Raw genomic sequence first — 26,870 nt, forward strand, 5'->3', positions numbered from 1 at the left:
TTATTTTGTTCTTTAAAACTTTAGGGAAATATTAGGGAAAGAAATATCAGTGGCCATGGTCTGGGCCATTTGTTTCAGACCATTGAGTGGTTTATATTTTCATAAGTCATTGCCATAAAGAGAAGTCGCCCACTGATCTAGAATATTCCCTTATCCTTTAAAGCTAAGAGATTTCACTACTTAATTCATGTGGCCACAGTAGCAAATCTGTTTAGTATATTTCAGGTCTGATGGTTTTCTAGTTACTGCTACTGAACCTCATGAGAAAAGGCTTGGGTATTTGGGTATCCATTTTGTCTTAAAACTTACCGGACAATCCAAGACTATGAGCTGCAGCAGTCGAGAGTGAAGCAGAGACATGTGACATTAGGAAACCCCTTTGCCTACATTTTTATATCAGGTATAAATGCCACAAAACAGGATTTAAACCTAATCTTTAGCCAAACAAAGCATACAAAATAGACAAAATATTTTTGAACTTACAATCATGCCGTGAAGAGGCAGCTGGCCATGAACTTTAAACTGGTTGGTTGCTGTGACCCCTTTGCTTGTGTAGAGAAGCATATCTGAGAACTGAAAGATTGGGAAAATGTACGAATATAAAGGTTTATCTTTCATAGTGTAGAGAAGCAGAATAGCTATTAATAGCATTATTTTCTATCAAATTTCAGAATGATCACTAACCAGGAAAAACATTCTCTGTTGCAGGCCTTTCTTAGTCAGTTTGTATAGGCATCCTTCTCTGATGAATTCCTAAAAACCCAAAATGATTTGTAATGTAGTATTATATGATTGGTACAGTGCCCCCGCAAACTCACTCGTCCAGGGGCGGTCAGGTTTTCGATCCCGATCAAGTCCCTCTGCAGCTCTGTCAGTTTTTGAAAATTCTCCAGTCGGATCAAGCTGCTCTGGAGCTGAGTCGCAATCTCAGCCACTTCCTTCAAGGCCTCTGTGGAAATTCAAAAAAAGTGGAGTAAAGCTTTAGCATGTTTCCGTATTTTGTAGACAGGGCCAGTGGGACCATTACTCCCTACTTTTATTTCCCATTAGGCTTCTTGTTTCCTTGTTTAGAGTATCAGCAGAGGACGTTAGAATAAGAAGGAATGGCATCTCAAAATGTCGACCAATTATTTTATGAGTCAACAAATTACAGCATTAATAGATCATTAGATATGATACCTAGGGTTTTATTTAGTTTATCACAGCTACAAAACTATAAAAGCACTAGTCCCATACTACCTTTGAGTCAATTAGTAGCTCTTGACCCTAACTGACTTTTGATGTATTAATAGTTTCTAAGTATCAGGTTTAGCTTTTCCATAAAAGTAATTTCCTTTCCAAATTAGCAGTTTGATTTGCAGGTGATAAAGTGTTATTCGACACTGAACAAAAGGAAAACCACAAGGCTGTTTTGTCACATAACCTCAATTTACAGGTCCATTGTGAAACACTGCCTGCTATATTAGTATGTTGTATAGGAGATAGTAGTTTTCCATGTTTGGATGACAAATTATTGACATGTTAAAGAACATACAGCTTGCTATGAATAGAATGTCATTCATAGAAAAAGTAGGAGTAACATTGAAACACAATGGAAAAATTTCACTTCAAAGACAATGAAGTTTACCTTAAATTACCTATTCACTTAAAGGTCCTATATTACACAAAATTGACTCTTGTGAGCGTTAAGCCATTTTAGAATGTTTTTACCTCCTAAAAAAACATACTTGGAGTTGTGTTTTGTTTCATTGACACATGTTTGAGTAACTCTTTGTCTACATCTGATGTCTTGAAGTGATAGTTTTCAAGTTAACAGCTACCTTTTACCTTTTTTTCAGTAGAGATGGTAGATCATTTCAGCCCTGGAATTGCCAAATAATTCTAGTTAAAGTATATGGAGTTAAAAAAACATAATGGAGCACTTCCTGTATTGCCACATGACATCACAAGGAGGAGGAGAATGTTTTCAGTTTGAGAGAAGAGCACAGCCTAAATAAAACATATGTGAATGAAACAAAATGCAACTCCAGACATGTTTTTGATGTGGATATAGCATAACAGCATAATAACATAAAACAGAATACCATAATGTAGGTCCTTTAAATTAAAACTGTAATAAACTGTGTAGATTTTTCTAGAATTCCCTCTCCATCTAGACCAGCTGCACAGTCTCACCCTTGCAGTCGTCGTAGTCCTTATGTGCTGGGGAGTAGTGCTTGCACAGCCTCTCCAGTATGAGCTTGTAGTGCATGAGGCGCTGGATGGGCTTCAGCAGAAACGTGTTCAAAGGCAAATAGCAGACTTTCTGCAGCTCAAACTCTTTATAAACTGTCTCCAGTTTCTTCAGACGCTTGGTGGCCTTCTCCAGCTCTGTCAGCACCTCGTCATGTTTCTGCAAGTAACTGGTGAACTCCTAAGAAGCAGGGTACGAGTGTCAAAAGTCACACATTTTCTAAAATAAAGGATCATTGTGGATGTGTTTAGGATATGATGAAAGAGACTGTAACATTGTAGCACACATTAATACAAAGAACCCTGTATAGGTTTTTCCTGGCTTTTGTTTGCACTCTCTATTTAACAGTTGACATAGACTTGGTCATCATCATGTTTTGTTTGTAACCTTTATTTGCAAGGTCAACAATACAAAATACCTTTAGCGCACACATGTTTCGGAGCATGACGTCACCGATCCTCTGGTAGTCCCCTTTGACGTGAGCATTTGACCTCCCCTCCCTGGAAACACATATATTTTTCACCTCATTTATAAACAGCTACATCTCAGTAATTAGAATCAAAGCCATCCCCTCATTTACAATTCATGATGATAATGATATGATAATTGTGGTCAAACAAGACGGGCACACACCATAGGGCCAGCCGCTGGTCCAGTTCTTTGAGAAAGCCACGGTGAAACTCGTAGATGGGGTCAATGTTTGAGAAGAGAAGGTTCATGAGGCCCTCGGGCATTGCGTTCTCTTTGATCACTGCGCTGCGAAACCACTGCAGGCAATACAAAACAACAAAGGACAACAAAGAGACAGTTAATGTAGGGACACCTTCGAAAACGATTACAGCACAACATATTTGAGAGACTATTCTAAAAGGGAATATTGCAGTGTTAAATTCAATCCAAATGCATTACTTTTCATTACTTTTCAGTATCTACAAAAACACCAGTTGTGGCCAATATTATATCTCATTGCTAAGGCACACAAATTCTAAAATCCTAAGGAAATATGCATAAACTCCTGAAATATCAAAACTATTCTATTCTTTACTGTGAATTTTGGTGATTTTAAGATTTTACTGCTGAGATTGATATCTGTCTATGCCTGTCAGTGAAAACAAGCGATTAAAAAGTACCAATATAGCACCTACTCTGCAATATCTGCCTGTTTTTTGTGGATAGAACACATAGTAACTGTAGTAACACTTGGCTGCATAGTGTTTTCTGTGGTTTAATATGCCTTGCTGAGTTTATATAGAAAGCCTGTAATTACAGAGAGAGAGTAGAATTCAAATCCAATTTCAAATACAAAGTTTATTCAAGGACAGATTGCATCACATGACCTATTTAGGTCTCAGAGGTTTATTGTTAAGTCAACAAATTACACATTACATTATGATCAAAATAGTTTCAGAACTTACCACAGTGATAACCTCAAGATCCTTCAGATATGTTCGCTCCGTGGTCAGAATCTCTTTGGCAATGAAGTAGGCCTTGTCTGTAGGGTAACGCTGCAAGACGCAGTGAAAATAAGTTGACACATTTTAAACATTATGGAATTACAGCATTTTTTAAAATGCATGGTCCAAGAAGAACAGACTATGACCGCAAATTAAAGCAGGGCTACGGTTTTTAGGTGAAGAGTGTAAAACCTTCTTTTCTCCATGGAAATGTTGTTTTTCCTAGAATTTTCCACAAAATGCAATCTGTGTGGAGCCATAAAGACAAGCAGATGATACCACCAAAGTATTTTTGGCAATAACAAATGTCTGTAAACGAATACGTGAAAAATATAGTTACACTATACCATGGAACATTCCAGGCAAAGTAATAACATTCCCTTGAGACACGCACGTGAAGGATCCTCCACCAGAAAACTTGCATAGTACTTTAATATGGACCAAACCACATCTAAATCAGGCTAAAACAGGACTGGTCTAAACCTGACCTAAATAATAACTAAGTGAAAACCTGGTGTAAACCAGTAAAAGCCCCACCTTTTGAACATATCAATTTTAAAATAAATACATAAAAGATGCAAGCCACTCTAATAACACTAGGCCATTAATAGCATTCAAACACGTAGTATAAAGAAATGTAAAAAAAAAAGATGTACTCAAAATTTGCATTTACCTTCCTCCTGCCCTCCTCCTCTTCCTCTAGTTTGGCATTGCTGCCCCCTTCAGTCAGAATGGGGCTCTGCAGGGGCGAGGTGTGTCCCGGCAGACTCAGGGTCGACATTTGAAAGGAGGGAGACAGACAGAGAGGGCCTTTGGAGATACATGGGGAGAGCTGCGGGCTGTCCACCGAATCTGGGGAACACATAACAAATAATGAATAATCCAGCATAAAACATTAAACATTAGATCACCATAAAATCTTTTTTTTCATATTTTTACTTTCTAAAGAACTAACTGTATTTCACCTAACTTCCTAATCAAAATATCTTGATTCATTAATTTACTTAGTTGTTTTGTAACTTCCACAATTCAGTTAGTATATCTTCTGATACTACTGAGAGCAAAAGATCGTTTTGTTGTCAGGCAAAAAGTTGAACTGGCAAATAATACATTGCATGCCAGTACCTGTAATTATTCTGACAAATACATCTGTATGAGAATAGGTAGCAAAGTAATGAGTAATGTCTGTTCCTTCAAAAGAAAACATTTTTCACGTGACACTTTAGAAACAACAAGCTGCATGATTTAAACACAGACACGTCACAATTGAACAGAGAGATGGCATAGTGAGAGACAACTCCCACAATTCTCAAAAAGAATTCACCAACTTCTAAAATCTTGTTCCCATTACACAGAACTGGCTTTGCTGCTTTTGCTCAGACTGCAAAACAAATCAGACAAAACACTAAGCTTTTCAAAGTAAGGCATAGGTCATCACAGCTGCTCTTCTACTTGTGCTGAGAAAGAGAGAGCGAGAACACACAGGAGGAAGGCCAAGGGGAGGGGAGTGCAAAAAAAAAAAAAAAGGGCAAAGCTCGACCCGGAAATAATTGTGGAGACTTATCAGGAATGTGGCATGTGTCTGCAGGGCATGGAGTTGTTTATAGTAGATCTGGAGAGCTCCTTTGGGACTAACACGCAAAGAGAGGGAGAAGGGGGGTGGGGAGAGAGAGCGAGAGAAATGGAGAGACAGAGACGGGTTGGGGGTTTACTAAGGAATGACTTGGCACATGGCCTGACCAAACACAGCGCACACTGGAAATTAGGTGGAGGAATCTAACACATGAATATGAGCTAGATACAGTCTGCTGCTACAAATATAGAGCTATGTGTAGACTTTATAATAGATGTGAAATTATATCAATGGACCTGGGAATTTATATACAAGATTAGCAAGTTCAAAAGTAAAAAAAAAATATCTTCTCTTACTTGAAATTGTTTAAACTGTATTAAATGGCTGCATGTTGAGATTGTTAACATAAGGTATCACAAGCTGCTACCAGATACTTGTGACAGTCTGAAGTCTAGATAGAGTGGTGTCAGGAAGGGCATCTGGTGTAAAAACTTTGTCTTATTGGTTAATATTAAAATCATTACATTCTAGGAGGCAATTTTGGAAAGAACTGCCAAATGAAAAGTTGAAATGTACTAATGTGGATATAAACTTCAAAACTGGTTTATGGTTTCTCACAATTGTCAACTTTAGAGCAATAGAAGAAAAATAACTGTCCTTGGTCTGGTCTTTGTCAGCCAGCAAGTTGTGAGGGGGCTTGTGTTAAATCTATTTTAAAAGAAAGTTAAGTCCGACATTTGTGGTACCAAAATTAAGTACTTTATTCTTGAGTCAAAACATACAATCATAAGTACATGAGCTTTATGATTAGTAATATACAAGTCCAAGATTAGTCGGTAATTAAGTATTGTGCAAGTGCTGTTAACTGTAGCTGGTCAAGAGTATCTTTATGTCAATATTTTTATAGGCTAAAGGAATGGTTCAGTATGTTGTTATTGGGGGGGGGGGGGGGGGGGGGAGTTCATTGGTAAAAGTTGGAAATGGGCATTTTTCCTATCGGAGGAAATACAAAAATATGCACTGCCAGTGTAGTCCGTAGGGGACTTCATATCATTAACAATGCATTGGTTCAAATTGTCCTAATTAAGTGCATTTCCAAGAAGTATGAACAATGTAAACACAAGTGCTGACAGCTATTAAAAGTTACCCATTTTTGTGCTTAATTTTCTTTAAAACAAAAATACTGGACTATCCCTTTAAAGTTTATATCTAAAAGGCTTCAACAAGCCTTCATTTTTACTGACAACAATACTTCATTCTGTAAGGTGACACAGAAATGGCTGTGGCTGTGTAGAGAGATAAAAAAAAAAACGCCTGAATTTGTGTTGCTTTGCCATCCTTCAAAATAACAATGAAAATAATTGAGGGGTTTGCTAAAAATAGCACAGATGCTTCAAAATATACAGTAACAAGGAAAGATACAAGAAGCAAATTGAAATATCAAACACCTGAGATTAGGCACAAAAATAATGCACAATTGTACAAGTGCAGACAGCTAATGACGACAACAAAAAGCTACGAAAAAAGCAAATTAAGCAGAATTAAGAGTTAGCACCAATGATAATTAGCAACGATAGGACCTTCTCTTGAAAAAAAAATAAAAAATTCAAACATTGCACACTAGCTTCTGTACAAGCTTTAAAAAAAAAAAAAAAAAAGCCTGTAAACCCCAAAACATACTGAGGGCCAGACAGTAATAGGGTAGTGCTTTGTGGTATAGTGATATGGAGGCCTATGCCACTAGACAGAACTTTCCTGGACATAGCATACATTCATGGCAATATAACTTCGGTATAAAGACTATTATACATGTTTTAGTAAATATAACTCGTATTTATACAAGTTTATACATTCATTTCTTTCTACATGTTGGTTGTACACTCAATGGCTCATCTATATGCGGGCTATGTTCTACGTGAAACCACCATTATAGTTGGTTGATGGACTATTTCTGCTTTCCGCTCTTAAATAAAAACATACACTGCATCATGTTCCACTGTTGCACTATTTGACTGCAGCCTGCTGGTACCCACCATGGCCACCAGAGGGGAGTACGACACACAAAAGTACCATTTGTACTGTCTCCATATAATACAGAAAGAACCTAGAAATTTACTAATTCACTGACCAAAAGCTGTGATAATGATGAGCAGTTGATCAAATACATTTTTTGTCAAGTCCTTGTAAAATACATTTTGCATTTTCATCACAGCTACATTAATTCTGCACGGAGTCAGCTAAAAAAGTGAAAATAATACATTCTATGAAATTGTTGTAATAAATTTTGAGTTTGTACATTGTTTGTACATGTTTTTCCACTTTATACCTTCACAGTCCTATGACAACATACACGTTGTATTACACTTGCTCTGCATTGTTTTTTTTAAATTATTATTTGTTGGTTACCTGCCAGCATATACAAGTACTGTTTAAGGCATTGTGTCTGTCCTACATTGACATAATATGCTTTGTTCGGGCCTGAAGTGTGGTTAAGCCTACACTCTACATGTTAATGTGGGGCGACGCAGAGGGCTCGGACAGGGCCAGGGCCTGCAGGTTGTGACACTGCAGTAGGAAGCCCTCAATGCCGCTGGTCCCGCTCAGAGCATTGGTGTAGAACAGGTTCTGTTCAGGAGGCAGAACACTGTCTGAGCCCCAATCTGAGTCGGAGTCAGACCCGTTGCCTGAGCCCTCGGTGGCAGTGGGTGGGTAGCTCAGCTGCTCCAGCTGCTCCACCAACTCACTGAACTGTACCGCACTGCTGCTTTCGGAGCGCACAGAGCAGGCCGGGAAGTTCACCATGGAGCTGGCCTCTGATTGGATATCAGAGCCGGGCAGGCGCAGGGAGGAGGAATCAGGGCCCCCATAGCCCACAGACATGGACTCTCCCGCAGAGCTGAGCCCCAGGTTGTCCAGGGAACTGCACTCTGAGCGATTATTAATCAGCGAGCTTGTCTCAGAGTGTCCCACAATACTGTCAGGGAAAGGGTGGGCGTTCCCATTCAGGTCCTCCAAGCCCACACTGAACAGCCTGTTCTTACTGAGCTCTGAGCCCTCACTGAAGTCAAACTGATCTACTTTCTCATCGTGACCGTAGGAGTAGGCCTCGGCCCCACCTCCATAGAATGAGATCGCAGTGGGATCATCGTCGATGAACTCCTCTGACACCTGCAGAGGGGAGTGCACCAGTGAAAACATGGGGCTCTGTTTGGTCCTCAGCAGCTCGGCCTCAAAGGCCTCTGGAGACAGGACCCCTGTCCTTTTTCCCCGGCCTCCACCCACAGAATGCCCCGTACCCCTTCTGCCTCCCTGCTCTGCATCCTCATTGGCATTTCGGGAGGGCAGCGTCAGGCTTTTGCCACTCTCTACACACACAAACACATTACTAGGTGCACCTTGAAAAGCCAACTGAGACGGGGCAGCGGTCTTGACAGAGTCTTCCTTCGGCGGGCTGGGGGGTCTGGTGAACTGAGGAGGGGACTGTGGCTGAACCTGCTGCTGAGGAAGGGCTGCACAGTGGATGAGGCCGTAGGGCGGTGGGATGTCCTGTCTCGAGTGGAGGCTGGAGATGTTGGACATGTGCGCTGGGTGGAAGGATACAGAAGAGGGAGAGCCTTGGGCCCGGAGGCTGTCATTGAATGCCAAACTCTAAAATGCAAGCAAAAGACAGAAAATTAACTACTTGCTTCTTATGATTTCAGTTTTTAAATGATGTGTCCAGCCTAACCTGTTTTGGCACATCGCTGGTAATAGAGCGAGAAGACATTCGTATCTTACTGTTCCTCCTGAAGAACACATACACGTTATGAACACGTTACATTACATTTCACAAATATGACAATATTAAGTCAATAAACAGTCACAAACCTCTGGTAGGGCGTCCTCTTTGCTCCATTTTCTTTAACAAACTCCACAAGTTGTTTCTGAGTTCTTCCACTGAAAATGCACAAAAGTGTTACATAAAACTACATTTACATATTGTATACTGTATAAGTCCAGGCCGTTAGTTCACACCTGTATCTGAAGGAGGAGCCTCTGGTGAACAGTTTGGCTTTGTTTTTGGGCTGGGGCTGGTCAAACAGGCGGAAGAATGAATGGTACTCTACACAGATCTTCCAGAAGATTTTACACTGGTCTCGACTGCCCATCATAAACTCCAGAGTGTCCTGATGAGGGCCCTAAAACAGAGATCATTAAACGTAATAACCTGAAATGTCAAAATTTTTTCAATGTATTATAAAAGCACCTACATGAACTTCTGGGTGAAGCTTTATCAAAAAGCGTTTCCTCTTAAAGCTCAGTTTGCGAATCTTGGACCAGTTGAAAGTGTTGATTTTTGTATTGCCCTGGAAAACATTTCGTATTAAATATATAAGTGACAATGTTCATTTCCCTGCTTCAAGTTTCTGAAAAAAATAAGCATACTCACAATAGTAACTTGCCTCATCTCAATTTAACAAAGAAGGTTTACATAATGTTGTGAAATGGCAATAGACTATACCACCAACCACACATTAAAACAGTTTTTACCTGAAAAACTTGCAGCCCCATATGTGCCACAGAGAGGTTGATCTTGGTGCCTTCACGGTCGGCTGCGGGGTGGAAGCGCACGCCATACATTTCCAGTTTTCGGGCGATTTCTAGGATTTGAAAGTCTGATTCAGCTGGAGTGTGGCCCCTGGAATAAACAGTTGGACATATGAGCAAAAAAATATTACTGCAATAATTCTAGTTGTGGAAAAGTCTTTAAGTCTGTTTTAATAAAACAATCTAGTGCAGGGATTAGTTGCTATAACAGAATACTGCAGTTAAAGGGAAAAAGTTCAGTTGTATAACACTTGCAGGCAATAAAATGACTGCATACACGTAAACTATGCTTCACATGCCTCTGCTAACTAACACCATTTAAGTGCACCATATTTTTAGTGCTGTCCAGTGTGTCTGTAAATCCTTTATAACTTCCAGGGATTTCTTGGCGTATTATCTCAAACTGGGCGATTACAACCAAACGACATGTTAGACAGACATATCCATCCAATCATCACCACTGTCTAATTTTGTTCATCTGCTAAGCACTGAAATCTGCTTAGGCCCTGCCCCACTGGCCTTAAAGCTAATGGAGCAGCCAATGCAGAGGATTAGACCAGGGGGAACTGGCGGCTTGTGCTTCCACAACGGACGACCAAGGAAAGAGATTAGCACGTCATTAGAGCTACCTAATAGACCGACAAGAGCTCCCATTGGCTATAGTTTCCCATAGTCTTGGGCATTTTTATTTTCTATGTAAAATGAATTTATTTGATTAATTTGTGTTTTTAATAATCAACATGTGAAAAAGCAAAATTTTGAAATAAGGAATATTATGAAACATGTTTCTACTAAAAACAGAAACATCGTTACTGTGAGCAGGCTTGCATCTCCACAAAACTGACTCGTTTGGCCTGGAGGGCCTCCTCCTGCAGATCTCCATGGAAATGTTATTCCTTTGGCTATAATCTTCCACTATATGACATAACACGCATGTATCTCCATGGAGAATATATGCAGAAGTATGGTTTGAACTCCTCCGTCTTATTCATTTGTATCCACTTCTCAAATGCCAACAAATTTCATGTCCTGTTTCCCTACCTTCATTTCATATATATATATATATATATATATATATATATATATATATATATATATATATATATATATCACATAAGAACAAAATGTATAATGTATACAGCAGCCACTGCAAGTCTTACAGGTGTCTCCGATGCAGCTCCATGATCTTGTCCTCTACTTTATCTTGATAAGGCAACACCCGGTTTGTCTTCAGAAACTCACGGTCGGCAGCGTCGTCATAGTCTCCAATCTCAGCTGAGAGAAAAAAACAAAAAGTAGTTATGGTATACATAATTTTAAGTTGCACAATTTAAACGTTTTAAGAATGAATAATACATTTTTTATAAAAGAAACACATTTGAACATACACTGGACAAGGTGAGATGCCAACAGGGCTCCTGTATTTTCGCTGCAGATCAACCTTCCCTCGATTAAATCCCTCTTCATCTGTAGGGAGAATAAGTACCTACAGGGAAAAAATGCATTTATGTTAAGTATGTGCAGTACAAAACCTGCACTCATCATCACTGTTGCATCATCTTTAATTTTGTAACTGTCCTAAGTAGATGTACTAACCTTGTATATTCTTCCTGAAGTTGACCAGGGTCCGGAGGGAAGAATTTTACAGAGAGTCTAAATAGTGTATTTGCAGGCCCTATGATCAATAAATAACACATCAGTTTATGCCCATAATTTACTACACAAAATTTCAATTCTTCTTACTTACTTCTAACTTGTCTCATAATGAGCTTAGTCGGTTCAAGCCAAACCTAAAATAAACAAAAAAAATCTGAACTACATCATGAGAACAAACAGTTGTATGCAGTTGTATGGACAGTGAAGTGGCACAGCTGAGGGCATGTTATGGTTGTGTTTGGGTGTAAAAGCCTCAGTTGTTTCCATCTGGGTCTGATTTAAAGAGGAATGTGAAAGATCCACATCAATAATCACAGGTTTACAGAAGAAACTGAAGCAGGAATAAGCTGATGACTAAATGTGGGAGAATTTTAATTGTTGTGTATATTGCTTTGGATTTTTTCCTATTCATTTTACAACCCTTTTTCTATACAGAGTTTTCATACGTTTTACAAATTTTGTCAGCTCAACTAAGGAATAGCTACTGTATATTCCAATACATCTCTGCTGTACTGTGCTTGTATTTTTAGGCATCACTTTATAATTCAAAACTTTGGTACTGGTGAAAGAAATTTTCATGACAGGCCTAAATATATCACTCAGTAAATAATGGTTGGAAGAATATTTTTTGGTGCTCAGTATTTTTCGTTTACTAGAGGGCATCTTCTACTATGACAAGATTTGAGCTGTACAGGGTTGAATAAATTACCAACTATGACTCAATATAGATACAAACTAAGTACATATGGAGATTTATTCATTGCGGCTCATGTTTTGAACAACACTGTACATTTAGAATAGTTTTTGGGATAATTTTGCTTCACAGTTATTGAGTCAGTGGCATACATACGTTTCAATATTATCATCTATTTTCTTAAATACATCACACTTCAAATTACTTAATCTCTTCAAAGTAGGTTGAAAAAGTAAAATTAATAAGTAAAATAATGCACAACAATGTTTAAATTGCTAACAAACTAGGTCTAATTAGGCTCTCACAAATCAAAACTCACAATACTATGGGTTAAATTCAACATTAGTGACTTAAATCTTGCCTCACTTAAGCTGTGACCTATGACCTTTCACCTCTAATTGCCTTGTCTGCCCTCAGTGAAGACCCAGGACCAAACAGGAAGTACGTACCCAGTTCATCTGCGTGTTTTGAAACTCCAGGCCAAAATAATCGCTCTCCATAATGTTTCCTCTTTGGAAAACCTCCATCAGCAGTGTCTGCCCCAGAGACTTGGGCTAGAAGGAAAAAGGATGAATATTAATGTTTACATTTAAAGTACGATTAGTTTTTAGAGGAGCATTTGTCTGAAAAAAGGTAAAGTACAGAAATACACAAATGGAAGATGTCAAATACAATTAAAGTATCATGACTACAAATTATTATTACTTATATTTGGTAAGAAAAAAGTAAAAAAAAGTTGTTTTAGATGTTTTAGATCTAAATTTAACTTATATAATATTAAGGAGTCCTACTAATGAATCAATTTCCTGAATAGAAGATAACAATTTTAAGCTGATGTTAAAAATATACCCATTTAAAGTAAATATAGCTTAAGTATCCAAATGAGTCACTCTAATCATTCAGACGTGATTTCACACCTCTAAACAGGATGTTAACATCTAGTAAGACAAGGTGCGCACTGCATGTTTTAGCCCTTGCATTTGTGCAGTTTTTTACCACCCCATGTGTGAACAATCTTATTGCATTGTGCATTTTATAGCCACACATGTTCCTTCTGTCAGACCAAATAGTTTCCACATATGGAGCAGTCCTGTCCTCTCCAAAAACGTGTCCCACCATAGAACAGAAAAACATCACAAGAAAAGTTCTGCTGGTCCGGACTGTCCCATAGGTCTACAGGGTTTGTTTCAGTAAATGGACAGCTAATTACTATGTACCAAGAACTGACTGCAATTGAGGTTTGGAGTCCAGGCCTGCGACTCTGGGAGGAAATTACAGCCCGAGACATCTGGTTGTAATGTGCAATAGTATTTTTAAAAGTCCTATGAAAAGAACTGCTTTGGTGAAAGAATTTAAAAGGTAACAGAAAATACTAAAATAGTTACCCTAAGACAAAAATGTGTCAACTTTTGCTGATGTTTACTGCAAAATAGAATTCGTACAAAAGCACCATTGCGGCACATACTATTACCACGGTTGCCCCTACTAACAGCACCATAACATTTTACAAATCATACAAAAGTACCGGAGTAATATTTTCGGTAAAAAGAAGCTACACAATTTCTGCCAGTGTATGCAGTTACTTTCCTATTGCTTACACAACAACCATAACAGTGAGAATGTGTTTTAAGACTCCATTTTCCATACTATTTCATAATCCAGCTGCCAAAAAAACAAAAATGTGTGTTAAAATACTTATCGTCTTTGAGCAGAAGCCAAACATGCTATTAAACTGCCAGGGCCCAATTTTATTTTTTCCCATTCCACACTCCAACCACCAGCCCAGAACATCAACATATAAGACTGTACTCAATATACTTTTCCTGCTTTATCCCAGTTCACTTTTAGATCACAAATTCAACCAAATATTATTACATCAAAACAAAACTGCAACTTGCCTTAAACATCAACAAAGATAAAATGTTATGGTTAAACTTCAAATACGACCATTTGGGTGGTAATTGAGAGGTAGTGTCCATGGGAAAGACACTTCACCCTTCTTTCCTGTATGAATACAAAGTGAGGACATAAAAAATGGACATCCACAAATTAAGCAACTTAGTAGGCCATAGTAATGTATAACACTACATTAATTCAAAGGTGTGAAGGTGGGTTTTAGAGCACCTTAGAGTATGAGATGTACATTAAGGCCATAATGCAAATAGGTGATTCAATTCAACTATATATGGTAAGAAATAAACTCATTAGCACGTCTTTGAGGAACTGGAAGAAAGTTTGAAAAGTTGACACACAAATCCAGCAGTCAAGTGTGGATTACAGAGTGTTTACCTTTATTTTGCCTGTTCTAGCACTAGCAAACGTTGAGCATTTACTGTGTCTAAGAGGCTCCTCCCTCTGGTTACTCATTATCCCACTTGAGGAATGTAAAAGTCCATTCACTCCAGTCTCAAGTATCCTCCAGTCTGCTGCTTTGTGTCATTGGATTTTATCTCCAAAGATCTGACGACATTAAACACCACGGTTCAGTCACAGAGAGAGGCGTCTGGAAATCACCCACGCCTTTGTCCAACCCACAATGAAACTACTGTAAGAGCAGTTCACAGTACATTTCTTTGCCTGAATGTGCTGAATGATGAACAAGTAGAACTGCAATACGGGCTCAAATAGCATGACCATTTCAATGATAAGTAAATTATATAACAGTTATAGTCTAATTGAGAATCACTTTAAAACTACTCCCTTAGAGGCAAGTCCTGCAATGAGAGTCCGGATCTGTATTTAACAAAACTTACAAATGAAACCATTACATCATATTTTATGACAGTAAAGGGCATCCTTCTTTTTGAAGTCTCATGAGTCAGAACAGTCTCTAAGCAACACAACTACAAAACATTGGCCACTTAATGGTAATTTCCTTTCTAAAGGTGTTAAAATGTCAAATCTCAGTATACTTACTTAACATTAATAATAGATTATCATGTACACTTATATGTTGTCCATCCCAAATTTCAAGCTTCTAAAGCTCTCTCAGGTGATTCTATAACTACATTCCACATTAGCAAAAAAAAAAAAAAAAAAAAAAAAAAAATTACCGTATTTTCTGGACTATACTATACAGACTATAGAGAGTATAAGTCGCACCAGTGAAAAATGCATAATAATGATGTAATGCTGAAAAAACATATATAAGTTGCACTGGACTATAGTTCACATTTTTTGGGGAAATTTATTTTACAAAATCTGAGACTAAGAACAGACATTTTATCTTTAAAGACAAATAATAATAATAAAATAGAGAACAACTGGCTGAATATCAGTACAGCACGCTAACATAACACATTTATATCTATTCAGCTACATGAAGCATAGACAGAACTAAGTGTCTGGTATGTTAACGCAAGATATTAAGAGTTAATCAGACTCTCGTTCTCTCTCCAAATCACTAAATCCATTGAATTCTTCATCCTTGGTGTCGCTTCTGAACAACTGCACCAGCTCCAGAAGTAGAAGAAGTGCCGCTTCCGCTTGGCTGTCATAGTGGTACACAAGCCTAGAGTGCCCTCGCGCAGTTGTCACTGTGACAAATCGAAGATGTGAAATTATATATTTTAATAATTTCACATTCAAGTTGCATCGGAGTATAAGTCGCAGCCCCGGACAAACTATGAAGAAAGTGAGACTTATAGTCCAGAAAATATGGTACATATTTTAAAAGTAGACCAACCTAGGTGGCATAAAGAATTATTTGGCCTGCTTAAACATTTGTTATTTTTTTAATTGTTCGTGTTTTAAAAGTGTTTAAATAACTAGTTTGTCAATGTGTCAATGTGGGTAACACATTGACACTTAATATTGATATGTTCTCTAAGTACCACACTTGATTAAAAGGTTTTATGTTCTTCTGCCTCTGGCTGTAGTTTTTTTTTTTTTTGTTTTTTTTAATTCTGAGTGGTTTAATGATCCATTAGCTGGAATACTCACCATGACTGATACTTATATTTATGCATTTTAAAAATTACACATATCAATTGTTGGTTGTATTAGGATGAAGAGTCTTTTTTGAGTGATGCTCTGTCATTGTTTAAGCAATACAACCAAATATTTAAGGAATTCTGGCTCAAAAAGATCCAAATTATATGGAAAACACATCAACTGGGTAATGTTAACCAGTATAGTGTGTTTGTCGATGTCTATGGTCTAATGTACATTAATAAAAAAAGTTTGGATAAAGCAAGAAAAATCGATACACCTTGCTTCAGCCTAAAAACAATCAACTAAATCTCAATAATGTCAACTGAGTAACACTGATTTTATAATGGAGTCTATGGGAACCATTACCAAGTTGACTCGTTACCCAGTTAACATTTTTAAAACATTTCAGGATGTTGGGCTCATTATAAAGCTCAGAGTACCATAGTCATTACCATGACCTATTTCTGCCATTAAGCTCACTACATTCCTGTTAGCAAATCTTAAATCTAATGTAACCCTATCTGGTAGTATCATCACAAGTTGTAGTTCACATAGGATTTGACAGCGAGACCCATTTCACAATCGCACCCGAGTTGACTTGTGGTTCAGGCTCATCAGTGGCAGTAGTCCTGAGACAGGTCAATGGGTCAGCCAATCAGGCTCAGAGACAGTAGGGATTATGGCCAAACAGATGTTTCTCTGCCACACAGGCTTTTCTGTGGAGAGATGGGTGTGACCATGGCTTTTGTACACAAGACAAACTAGAAACTAGAAATACTGCTGTGATACACAATTATATTTTTGGAGTCTTCTGACATATCACTCAATACCATGAGAGTCATGAGAAACTAGGACAGAAACTAACAATTTAATTAAGTAGTCCACTTATCAGTGATTATTTTTTCCAATTAAGCCACTAGACAATGTAATTTTTTGTAAATTTTGATTATCTAAATACATTTTTACCCTGCTATAGGTAACATATGCTGAACGAAGCCCTACGTACATAATTTGTACAAATAAAGTGCATTATTGCCCTTAACCGTTGCAGCCCCATAAGCAACAAAAATCTGATTATTTTGTGGGTCTATTTCACCTTTTATGTAATGGTTATTCAAACCACAGTATGTAACTTTTTTGTTGAAAAAAAGAAAGACTAAACTAGAGGCAAGTTTATTTCCATTGTGGCTGTCTTTATAGCATTGAAACTTTTGAGTGGGCTTGCATGTCCACAAAAGAAAGACTCTTATTTGGCCTGGAGGTGAGCCTCCAAATAACAGGCACAATTTGAAACAGACAGACAAACACAATTTCTGGAAAAAAGATAAACTAGACAGACTGTGCATATAAAGCTGAACTTCGCATCATTCTAACAGTATTGACTCACAGCAGGCAGAGCTGACTGAGACAAATGTATCCAGATATTTGGGCAGCTGACAAAAAAACACAGTGTACAAAGGCAGTTGTGTGAAAACCACAACCATTTCAAACATTCAACATAGACCGTTGAAATCTATTTTTATATTCACTAATGGGGGAAAAAAAAACTACCAAGTGCTACGGCTCAGTGTAGATCCTCATATATTACGTCAATTACGTCAAAAAAAAACCCAAAAAACAAAACAAAACAACAACTTTATTGTAATTACAATATTAGCTGCACATTAAAACCATTATTTAATCACTGTGCATTTCTATTGTTATAAAAAATCAACAAAACAAAATAAACATGCTATGAATGAGATTGCTTAAGCAAACTTCAAGGAAAAGCAAAACTGGACACTCTGGTGACACAATTGGAATTTAATAATCTGGTAACAAACTTATACACACACACCTCCACCTGTTTTATATGTATTTGTATACTTGTTTCATTTTTTTTTTACGCTTGTATTATATTTTTAAAAAGTGTGCCCAAGAAAAAAGAGAGCCCAAGTGTTCTCATTGGGTTCTCCTTTATAAAGATAAAGACACTTTCAACTTTAAATTTCAAAACAAACATACAACACATATTCTTTCCTATGGCAAAATATTCCTCTCTTCATCAAGATCTGGTCATAAAAAGTAATTTTATATTTAATTGCCACTATATGATGTTCACTTAATAGTACAGTTTAGTCAAAGTGGGAACAAAATATCAAGCAGCACAGTTAAAGCCAGGGTTTATCTTGCCTGACAGGTTTGGCCTAAACAGCAGACTTCAGAGACAGGCAGGACTGACTGGCTGTAGGGGTGTGTTGGGGCTTGTATATGACCCAGTGGGGAGCTTATTGTTTAACTTCTGCCACTGAGAGATTTCCTGCTTAAATGCATATTAAAACCACGTTCACAAGATGGTGAGACTTCCTGTGAATGCAGTGGGTTCTTTGATGGCTATCTAACTGCAGTACTTCTTTTCTCATTTAAAGGGAACACTTGAGGTCACTTGGCAAGGGTTTGTTGGCAGAAACACAAAAGCTGTAATCTGGATCAGCTGAGTCCCTACACCTTCTGTTCAGCTCACCTGTGCAACTGACATAAATTAAAATACCACAATCTGCAGTTCTAAGACAGCCAATATTTATAGGGGAAATTAAACAAAGCTAGTCCCTCAATGAAAAGACGCCATCTTCTATTATTTCATGATTTTGGGGCTTCATTTAGGCTTTATTTAGGGCTTTATTGACCTGAAATCATGAGCAAATAAGACAAGTAAGGACAAGCGAGGCAAAACTGTGATGGTCAGAGGGTCCAATGGCAGCCTTGCTTTTGACAGTCTACCCCAGGGACATATGTGATGTTGTCACCCTCCCTTAGTCCACTTCATTATACAGTCTATGTGGACGTCACCCATAGCATTTAGCTCCAGTCAAATGAAGCTCATCGAGGCTAGCCGTTATAGGGCCGAATATGGAGCCAAGTTCCATATTAGGTATTCCGACTGGGAGTATCATAGCAACCAAAGAACCAGTGTGGAGCGAGGCTGTTGAAGGTGGACTCCTTCCCATCTGCACTGCTGATTTAGCAGGGAGTGGATGCTTAGCAGTGCTTGTCAATCAAACCTGCTGCGAACACTAGAAGGAGCAACCTCGGGGAAAGAATTTGCCTTATTTCTTATTAATGTTCATATCTTAAGTTACAAATACAATACCGAAATAAAAATATAAGGATCACGTAGAGCGGGTCAATTTGAACATTTTAGGACCGACAGCAGAGCGAGGGACAACAGTTTTCCAATGTAAAGAGAATTGGAGCCAGAATCGATGGAGCCAGAAGAGCCCCTAGCTCACTTTCTATTTAGAATGTGGTGGCTAGCAGGTTAGCCACAGTTGAAGCCAGACATTTACATATATACACTATATAAAAAGACATATACACTTTTTTTTCTCACTGTCTGACATGAAATCACACCAAACTTTTCCTGTTTTAGGTCAATTAGGATTACCAAAATTATTTATTTGCAAAATGCCAGATTAATGTGAGAAGGATTTTTTAAGTATTGAAAAAAAAAGTATTTTCTTCCAAGTCAGAGGTTTACATACAGTCAAATTAATATGCATTTAAACAATTTGGGAAAACCCAGATGATGATGTCATGTCTTTGGAAGTTTCTGATTATTTCAGTTTATTGACAACATTTGAGACACACCTGTGGATGTATCTGCAGGCACAACTCAAACACACTGCTTCTTTGTGTAACATCATGAGAAAGTCAAAAGAAATCAGCCAAGATATCAGGAAGAGAATTGTGGACTTGTACAAATCTGGTTCATTCTTGGGTGTAATTTCCAGATCCCTGAAGGTGCCACGTTTCTCTGTTCAAACAATTATACGCAAGTATAAACTCCATGGGAATGTCCAGCCATCATACTGCTCAAGAAGGAGACAGGTTCTATGTCTCAGAGAAGAACGCGCCTTGGTCCGAAACGTGCAGATCAACCCAAGAACAAACACAAAAGACCTTGTGAAGACGCTGCTGAAGCTGGTAAGAGTGTGTCATTATCCACTGTGAAACGAGGACTGTACTGACATGGAAGGCATGAATGGCCCTCTGCAGGAGGAAGACATTACTCCAAAAGAAACATAAAGCTAGATTACAGTTTGCGAATGCACACAGACCTGAATGTTGGAGACAAACTTTACAAATTTAGCTCAGTTACACCAGTTCTGTTGGGTGGAATGGGCCAAAAGTCCTGCCAACTATTGTAAGAAACTTGTGAAAGGATATCCTAAACATTTGACCCAAGTCATACAGTTTAAAGGCAATGGTACCAAACACTAATAAAATGTATGTAAACTTCTGGTTTCAAATGTATGTCCATTTATATGTGATACGAAGGAATAGACTTGATACTCAATACAGATTACAATACCACGCCAAAGATACAAATCTTTTCTTTTGTAAGATTAATGAACTTGCACATAGTCCTTGACAAATAAAGAATAAATAAAGAAAAATAATAAAAAACACTCTTTATTTAGATAATAGAATGCCATTTTCAACATTAAATCATAGTACTTGATCTCATACAGCTTAAGTATCTTAATTTCAGTATTTTGACACCCCCAGTGGATACAGAAGAAGCTCATCACTCCAAAGTATGGAGTGAAAGAATAGAAGTATAATTAGGCCTGTCATGATAAATACTATAGGCCCATTGTTCAATATATGAAAGCTGGGACAATATATTTTGTGGCTCAATATTTATCTTGTGTACATTTTTCTTTGTAAAAGTGGGGAGATTTTCATATTGTTGTAACACAATTACATTTAAGTTGTAAAAGGCTGAGAAAGTGACTTCTATGACTAATTATTGACCAATTTCTTTTCATGATAGCTATTCTATTAGAAAATGGTTTACTGGAATTATTGTTCTTCAATTCTAGCATTATTGTCATTGTGTAAGTGGCATAATATTGTTTACTGCAACAATTTTTCTGTACCAATATATAGTGCTTCAAAATATGTTATCATGACAGGCCTATGTATAATGCAACATTAGCCATCAATAAATTACCATTTTTGTTAGACCAAAACAGAACTCAAAGAGCATTATGATAAACTATAATTTATTGCCATAAGTCAAACTATTTACTGAGTTCAGACAGCTAAGGTTAGATGCTCAACACATGCTTCACGCCGCCTGCAGGGAGCTGACAGAGCGTGAGAGAAATAAACAAATGAGCTAAAAGGGCTTAGTGCAAACTGAGACTTTTCTGACAAATGGAGATGCATGAAGCTTACTTGAATGACTGTGTTGTGAATAAACACCAAAGTTAGCCTAGCAAACAGACGGACATTATTTACAAGTGAATAAAAGTTAGTTATATTTTAAAAGTAGGATTCTGTTCTGAATGCACATTGTAAACATCTCCAGGGGAATTAACATTTGGGATAAGATTAAAATGAACAGATAAACTAATACAAGAATCTCATGCATTTTCAGAACAGGTTTGTAGAGAAGTAGAGAAGATTATTTTTGTAAAGAGACTACATCCTTTGTTGTCTGCAGACATAATGCTATTAGCATAAAAATGCAACGTAAATATTGAATTGTGCCTACTCAAATTCAATATCATTTTAATTGTGATATATTGGGCAGCCCTAATCAAAGCAAAGATCTACTTTAATAGCAGGGAAAATAACTTTGAAGGTATGCACTTCCAATGTGTGCCTATATTCCAGTCATCAGTAAGTTATTGGGTTAAAAGCATTACTTTTTTTTTTTACCAAACAAAGTAATTAAATCTATCCAGTTGAGGGTCGATCGCGTGATTGTTGAAAGCCTGACGCCACCGTTTACTGGCCAAGCATTCTTCCTCTGTCTGAAAGTGTTAACAGTGATCCTTTTGAGCAAAGCCTGGGGGTCATTAGGCTAATTTTGTGTACTGGGAGATAATGCTCACTGAGTGACTGAAATAAAAAGCAAGGGTACATTTAATTTTAGCTTCCATGTTGCATACCTAGACCACCCTTAGCCAATGGTTCTGGTGAGACAGCCCAAACAGTTACACGATAGTGCTACTATTGATACTACGCTACAAATAAGATGCCACTACAAATTATTCTCATTGACATGTCTCCAGAATTGGCAACAATCTCATGGCAGTGCTGGTCTTTGTTTGAGAACTTAAAGCAGACTGTATGACAGACAGTAGGTTGTGCAAACAATCAAGTGCAACTAAGAGAATGGTATGTTATTACAATAACAGGATTTCACTAAATGGAGCTTTCTAAATGATTTTAGTTAAACAATCACCCATTTATTTAAAAACATTTCAAACTTTCTGTAATTTGGTGCATTGCTTGTACAAACTGGAATTAAAGTTATGCATTATAGTAAATTTTTATTTTGAAAATTAGGTCTCACAATTGTTGTATCCAGTGAAAAATATTATTTCCGGACGTAGATTAATTTAAATGGTTAGCCCAATTTAATAAAAGTTATCAAAATAAGATGTTTACCTATGATTTTGAAGTCAAGCTTTTGTCAGCAAAGAGGAAAAAGAAGACACAAGTTATCAGTTCACCAATTTGCACCTACAACAGAGTCAGTTACTACAATCACCACTTGTTCTATGAAAACAGTACAAAATCCAACTCGTCCAATAATGCAGGTCTAGTTCATCTTGTTACATATCCTCCACAGTGGTCAAATTCCTGGGCCACAGTCCATGCTCCGCCCCTCCCCCACTGCCCCACAAACTTTGCCCCGTCTCTCTCAGAACTGCTCTTTTACCACTAGAAGCTCACCCCTCTGTCCCCCCTTCACCACAACCTACTCGCTGTCAACCCTGCTATTTATGTTCTTGTTTGCCCAACACTATAAGCAAAGCAATGCCAGGCCCTACGCTGCGGTTTCACACAGTTCAAGGAAGACTGGGGGTTTGTACTTGAAATAAGAACTAAGCCTGGAATTTTCCCAAGTCCTGGCTGAATTCTGAATTTGCTGAGCTCCTGATTCAGTCCTGATTTTGTCCTCAATTTTGTCCGAGTTTACTCCCTCAATCACTCTTGATCTTGACCTTGTTTACTACAGGTTTTGTAGATGAAGACCTTGCTTAAACCTAACATATTATCCAGCCTGTATTTTTGTTTAGTCCTGGTGTAGATCTTAGACTTTTTTGGTCCCCGGTTCTTCTTAGTCTTTTCATAATCTAGTTCTTTTGACTTTGGTCCTGGTTCCAACTTTCAGGATCTCTGTCTTTTCTTGTAAGTTGTGCTGAAAGTTTAGGGCCTGCGCAGAGGGGATAAAAGGAGCCTGTGTTACTCTGGCCCGGTTGCCCTGCCTCCCCTGTCCCGAAACCACAAGGCCTGGCTTTCTCCTGCTCTGAGTGGGCAGGGCAAGTGGAGCAGAGCCAGCAGAGCAAATAATGTCTGCTGCTGACGGTGACCATGCAAGCTACCTGCACATCAAAAGAGCCGCCGTAATGTGATTTGTCTGTTGTGGGTCCAAGATAAAAATGTTGCAAGGCTATAAATCCTATGTTGCTTTAGAGAACCGATTCCATCCTGGGTTCCGTCTTGGGTTCTGTCCTGGGTTTAGATCTTATATTTGCCAATTGTTCTTTTCTCATTTATTCCTGGTTTAACCCAATTTTTGTTTTGCCTTTATGCTATTTAGCCCTGGTTTGGTCATATTTAGTTGTTGCTTAGTCCCCACACTGAATTCAGTTGATAAGGGCCAGGCTATCAGTGCATGTGGGGAGGACTTTATACACCATTCTGACAGTATTGACTCAAAGCACACATTGATGGTGGCTGGGCTGATTGAGACAAATGTTTCCAGATATCTGATCTACTGTATATATAGTGAATGAAGGAAGTTTGTTTGAAAATATTTTTACCTCATTGGAATTTCTGTGCTCTTTTTGAGTTCACTACCTGGAGGGAGAAAATCAGCAACTAAACAAGTTGAAAAGTTCTCTTCATTCATCATTTTAAAGCAATTAACATGGACAACAAAGCAGCGACAAACACTATATTAACATTGGCTGCAGTGAAACCATACAATGTAAAATATTAACTTGCTATAAAAAGGTTCTGTAGTTTTTGTCCTATCCTGGCCCTGTTTTATCTTGGATTTAGCCCTTGTTTTGTGTAGTAAGAAGCCTTGTGCTTATTTAGCAGTCGAGGTCAGAGTGTAAATTCAAGAGATATCATTTTTACATGTCGTCCTGACATTACTTGCTAATACTACAGGCAGATGATTACATTATTGAATGAAAAGAAATACTCAGCTATGCAGACAGTGGCCATCTTGTTCGTGTTTTCTGCTTGACAACATCACTGTCAATTCCTTTATGCAGCTGTATATTTCTGTCTACCCTCTCCTATCAGCACTGTGTCCACATTTGCTTTGAAGAGTTTAATACATCTGTTGCAATGCAAGTTCTAGCTGTCCTCAAGTCCTTTCTTCAATGCATAGTACTTCAAATTAAATCACTCTTCTGGTTTATTCAAGAGGCTCAGACAGAACATATGGTATAAGATTATAAAATGTCTATCTCCCCAACCCCACTACTATTGTTTTGACTACACACAACAGATTTGTTAGATACAATAATAATCAGAAGGATTTATCGTACTACAGAATCATACAAGAAAACTACAACTATTTAATTTAATGTAAGATGAGATCAGTGCTTTGATGATCTGTCCTGGCTGAGAGGGCAGGAAACCCACTCTGATAAAGTGGTTTCCTTATTGCTTCCTATTTACCTTGTGAACAACTCCAGTAGTCGCTTGCCAAGCAAGCATGTGAAAGCATGGCTCATTACTCTAAAAATTAACAACTGTAATCACAATCAGAACAGGCAATGGAGGATCTTCTTTTAGCTTGGGTTGGGTATAACTTTTGATCTAGTTAGATTCAATCAGTGCTACCCTATGTAGGCTTACTCTTAGTATTGTGAAATACAAAATTATCGGTAACAAAATCCAAACTATTAGCATCTTAATACAACAGTACAGGATTAAATAACAGCAATTATTATTAAAAAATAATAATAAAAATGTATCACCTCTGTACCCAATTTAGCCATGTGTAATGTTCTCCAACTTAGTCAAAGACAAAATTTGAACCTATAATATTTATCTGATTATTTAACTGATTGTTCTGATAGGTCTAACTTGTCCACAGAAGACCACAAATATTTTGGAGATCAATGAGGTAAACAGGTAATCACTCAATTATTTTATGGTAAAATATTCAAGACATTTACAATGGGAAATTATCTTAGCTAAGAGACACTTAAAAGTGCCCTGATGCGTTATAAGTTGCCTGAATAAGATGCCATAATGAGGAAGGGATTTCGGCACCAAAGCCATGTGGCAGCTGTCACTATGCCACACGCAACCCAGAACATCCAGCGTCATGTGTAAACAATGAACGCAGACCAAGGAGTTCTTAGACTTCAATGCAATTACAGTAACATTTTCAACACTCTGAGGGCAGCTAATAACTGTTGAGAATAGGCTATGCATTATTATAATTAAACAAGTCTGAAGCAAGCTAAACCAAGACTGCTCTAGGACTGATTCAAGACTCATTTGGGACCAAACAAAACCACTAACCAGGAAAGAGCTTTGTACAATCTAAATAAAACAAATAAAAAAACTGAACCAGAATAGTTCAAAACTTGACAAATATACTGGACATACAACATCAGGAATCAACCAATGTGATCCAATCAAAACTGTAAGTCTGGGACCCCCAAAAGCCCACATTCTACATGTACAGAACCATAGTCCACAGAAAGAAATTCTTGATTAAAGAAATAAGACATCAATGTCAACTTACATCAATGTCGAAAAACTCCTGAGTTTCATCCAGCCCTTGCACACGGATTTGCAGTCCTCTTCCATGGTTGCGGTTCCCACTGATCATGTTGGCACTGAGGCTCTGACCGGGCTCCAATGTACTGATCCCGGCGTTGAACTGGGCTCCGAGTCTGGTGCCAGGAGTAGGCAGGACCCGGTATGAACCCTCTATTTCCCCCATAACTTCTCACTCAGGGGGGCTGCTCTCCTCCTCCTTACTCCTGGGGAAAAAAACAATAGCAAACCTGCTGTAACTGATGTGGTAACCGCAAAGTGATCATAATACTTTGTAAATATCCATAATGAACGTTTAGTCCAGGTTTCCAAACAGCCAGTCTGATAACTGAAGAAATGGCTCATTCATAAGATTTGAGGGTTTACATATCTATTCAGATCCATAAATAAATAAAAATAAAATACCAGCAATACGCACATAGCCACGGCGTGAGAGGTTTTATTACTTTGCACGGGGCCTAAGTGGGAGTAAACTTGCGATAAAGTTTCATTGACAATCAACGAGAAAAAAAACAACAAAAAAAACAACAACAACTATCTCCTGCAACAACACCTTAGTTGAAATTATGTCTGCGAAGGCTGAGCAAACTTACACACACGATAAACAAGCTATCAACCAAGGCGACCTATTTTTTAGGTATCGTCGTTCATTGCAGTTTATCCAACTAAAGGACGGAGCGAGGGCAGAGGTAACCAAAGTTGCTCCTTTACGCGCAAGTTTCTACATCTCCAAAGAAACGCAGCGATCCCATGCACATAACACCATAACATACAAACTTTAAACTTACCAATTACTACGAATTAAACCCAAAAGTTAGAAGTAAAATCGAAGAGGACACGACTTCGCTCCATGGTCGTCGTCTCTGGAGTGCGCATACAGACTGGGCTGTGATTGGTTCGCGCAACCCTGGCGCAACCCCCCTA

At 38.0% G+C, this 26,870-nt stretch overlaps 1 protein-coding gene across 2 annotated transcripts in view; it reads right to left on the reverse strand.

Moving 5' to 3' along the window:
- farp2 (FERM, RhoGEF and pleckstrin domain protein 2) overlaps positions 1 to 26,870 on the reverse strand; it is a 31,186-nt gene extending 4,316 nt beyond the window's left edge. Inside the window, exons 1-21 of one of the 2 annotated variants that reach the window (XM_033965682.2) lie at positions 26,735 to 26,870; positions 25,912 to 26,152; positions 12,647 to 12,751; positions 11,595 to 11,637; positions 11,444 to 11,522; positions 11,236 to 11,333; positions 11,008 to 11,122; positions 9,791 to 9,938; positions 9,511 to 9,606; positions 9,275 to 9,438; positions 9,128 to 9,196; positions 8,988 to 9,045; positions 8,656 to 8,908; positions 4,361 to 4,539; positions 3,649 to 3,738; positions 2,867 to 3,000; positions 2,652 to 2,733; positions 2,176 to 2,413; positions 819 to 949; positions 685 to 753; positions 484 to 573 (exon numbers count right to left, since the gene is read on the reverse strand). In XM_033965682.2, coding sequence (XP_033821573.1) covers positions 484 to 573; positions 685 to 753; positions 819 to 949; positions 2,176 to 2,413; positions 2,652 to 2,733; positions 2,867 to 3,000; positions 3,649 to 3,738; positions 4,361 to 4,539; positions 8,656 to 8,908; positions 8,988 to 9,045; positions 9,128 to 9,196; positions 9,275 to 9,438; positions 9,511 to 9,606; positions 9,791 to 9,938; positions 11,008 to 11,122; positions 11,236 to 11,333; positions 11,444 to 11,522; positions 11,595 to 11,637; positions 12,647 to 12,751; positions 25,912 to 26,112 — 2,442 coding nt within the window. In that variant the 5' untranslated portion in view covers positions 26,113 to 26,152; positions 26,735 to 26,870. The remainder of the gene's footprint in view (positions 1 to 483; positions 574 to 684; positions 754 to 818; positions 950 to 2,175; positions 2,414 to 2,651; positions 2,734 to 2,866; positions 3,001 to 3,648; positions 3,739 to 4,360; positions 4,540 to 8,655; positions 8,909 to 8,987; positions 9,046 to 9,127; positions 9,197 to 9,274; positions 9,439 to 9,510; positions 9,607 to 9,790; positions 9,939 to 11,007; positions 11,123 to 11,235; positions 11,334 to 11,443; positions 11,523 to 11,594; positions 11,638 to 12,646; positions 12,752 to 25,911; positions 26,153 to 26,734) is intronic. The other variant, XM_033965683.2, reaches the window with a different exon arrangement.

This window comes from Periophthalmus magnuspinnatus, chromosome 4 (assembly GCF_009829125.3).
Source record: "Periophthalmus magnuspinnatus isolate fPerMag1 chromosome 4, fPerMag1.2.pri, whole genome shotgun sequence".
Taxonomy (NCBI): domain Eukaryota; kingdom Metazoa; phylum Chordata; class Actinopteri; order Gobiiformes; family Gobiidae; genus Periophthalmus; species Periophthalmus magnuspinnatus.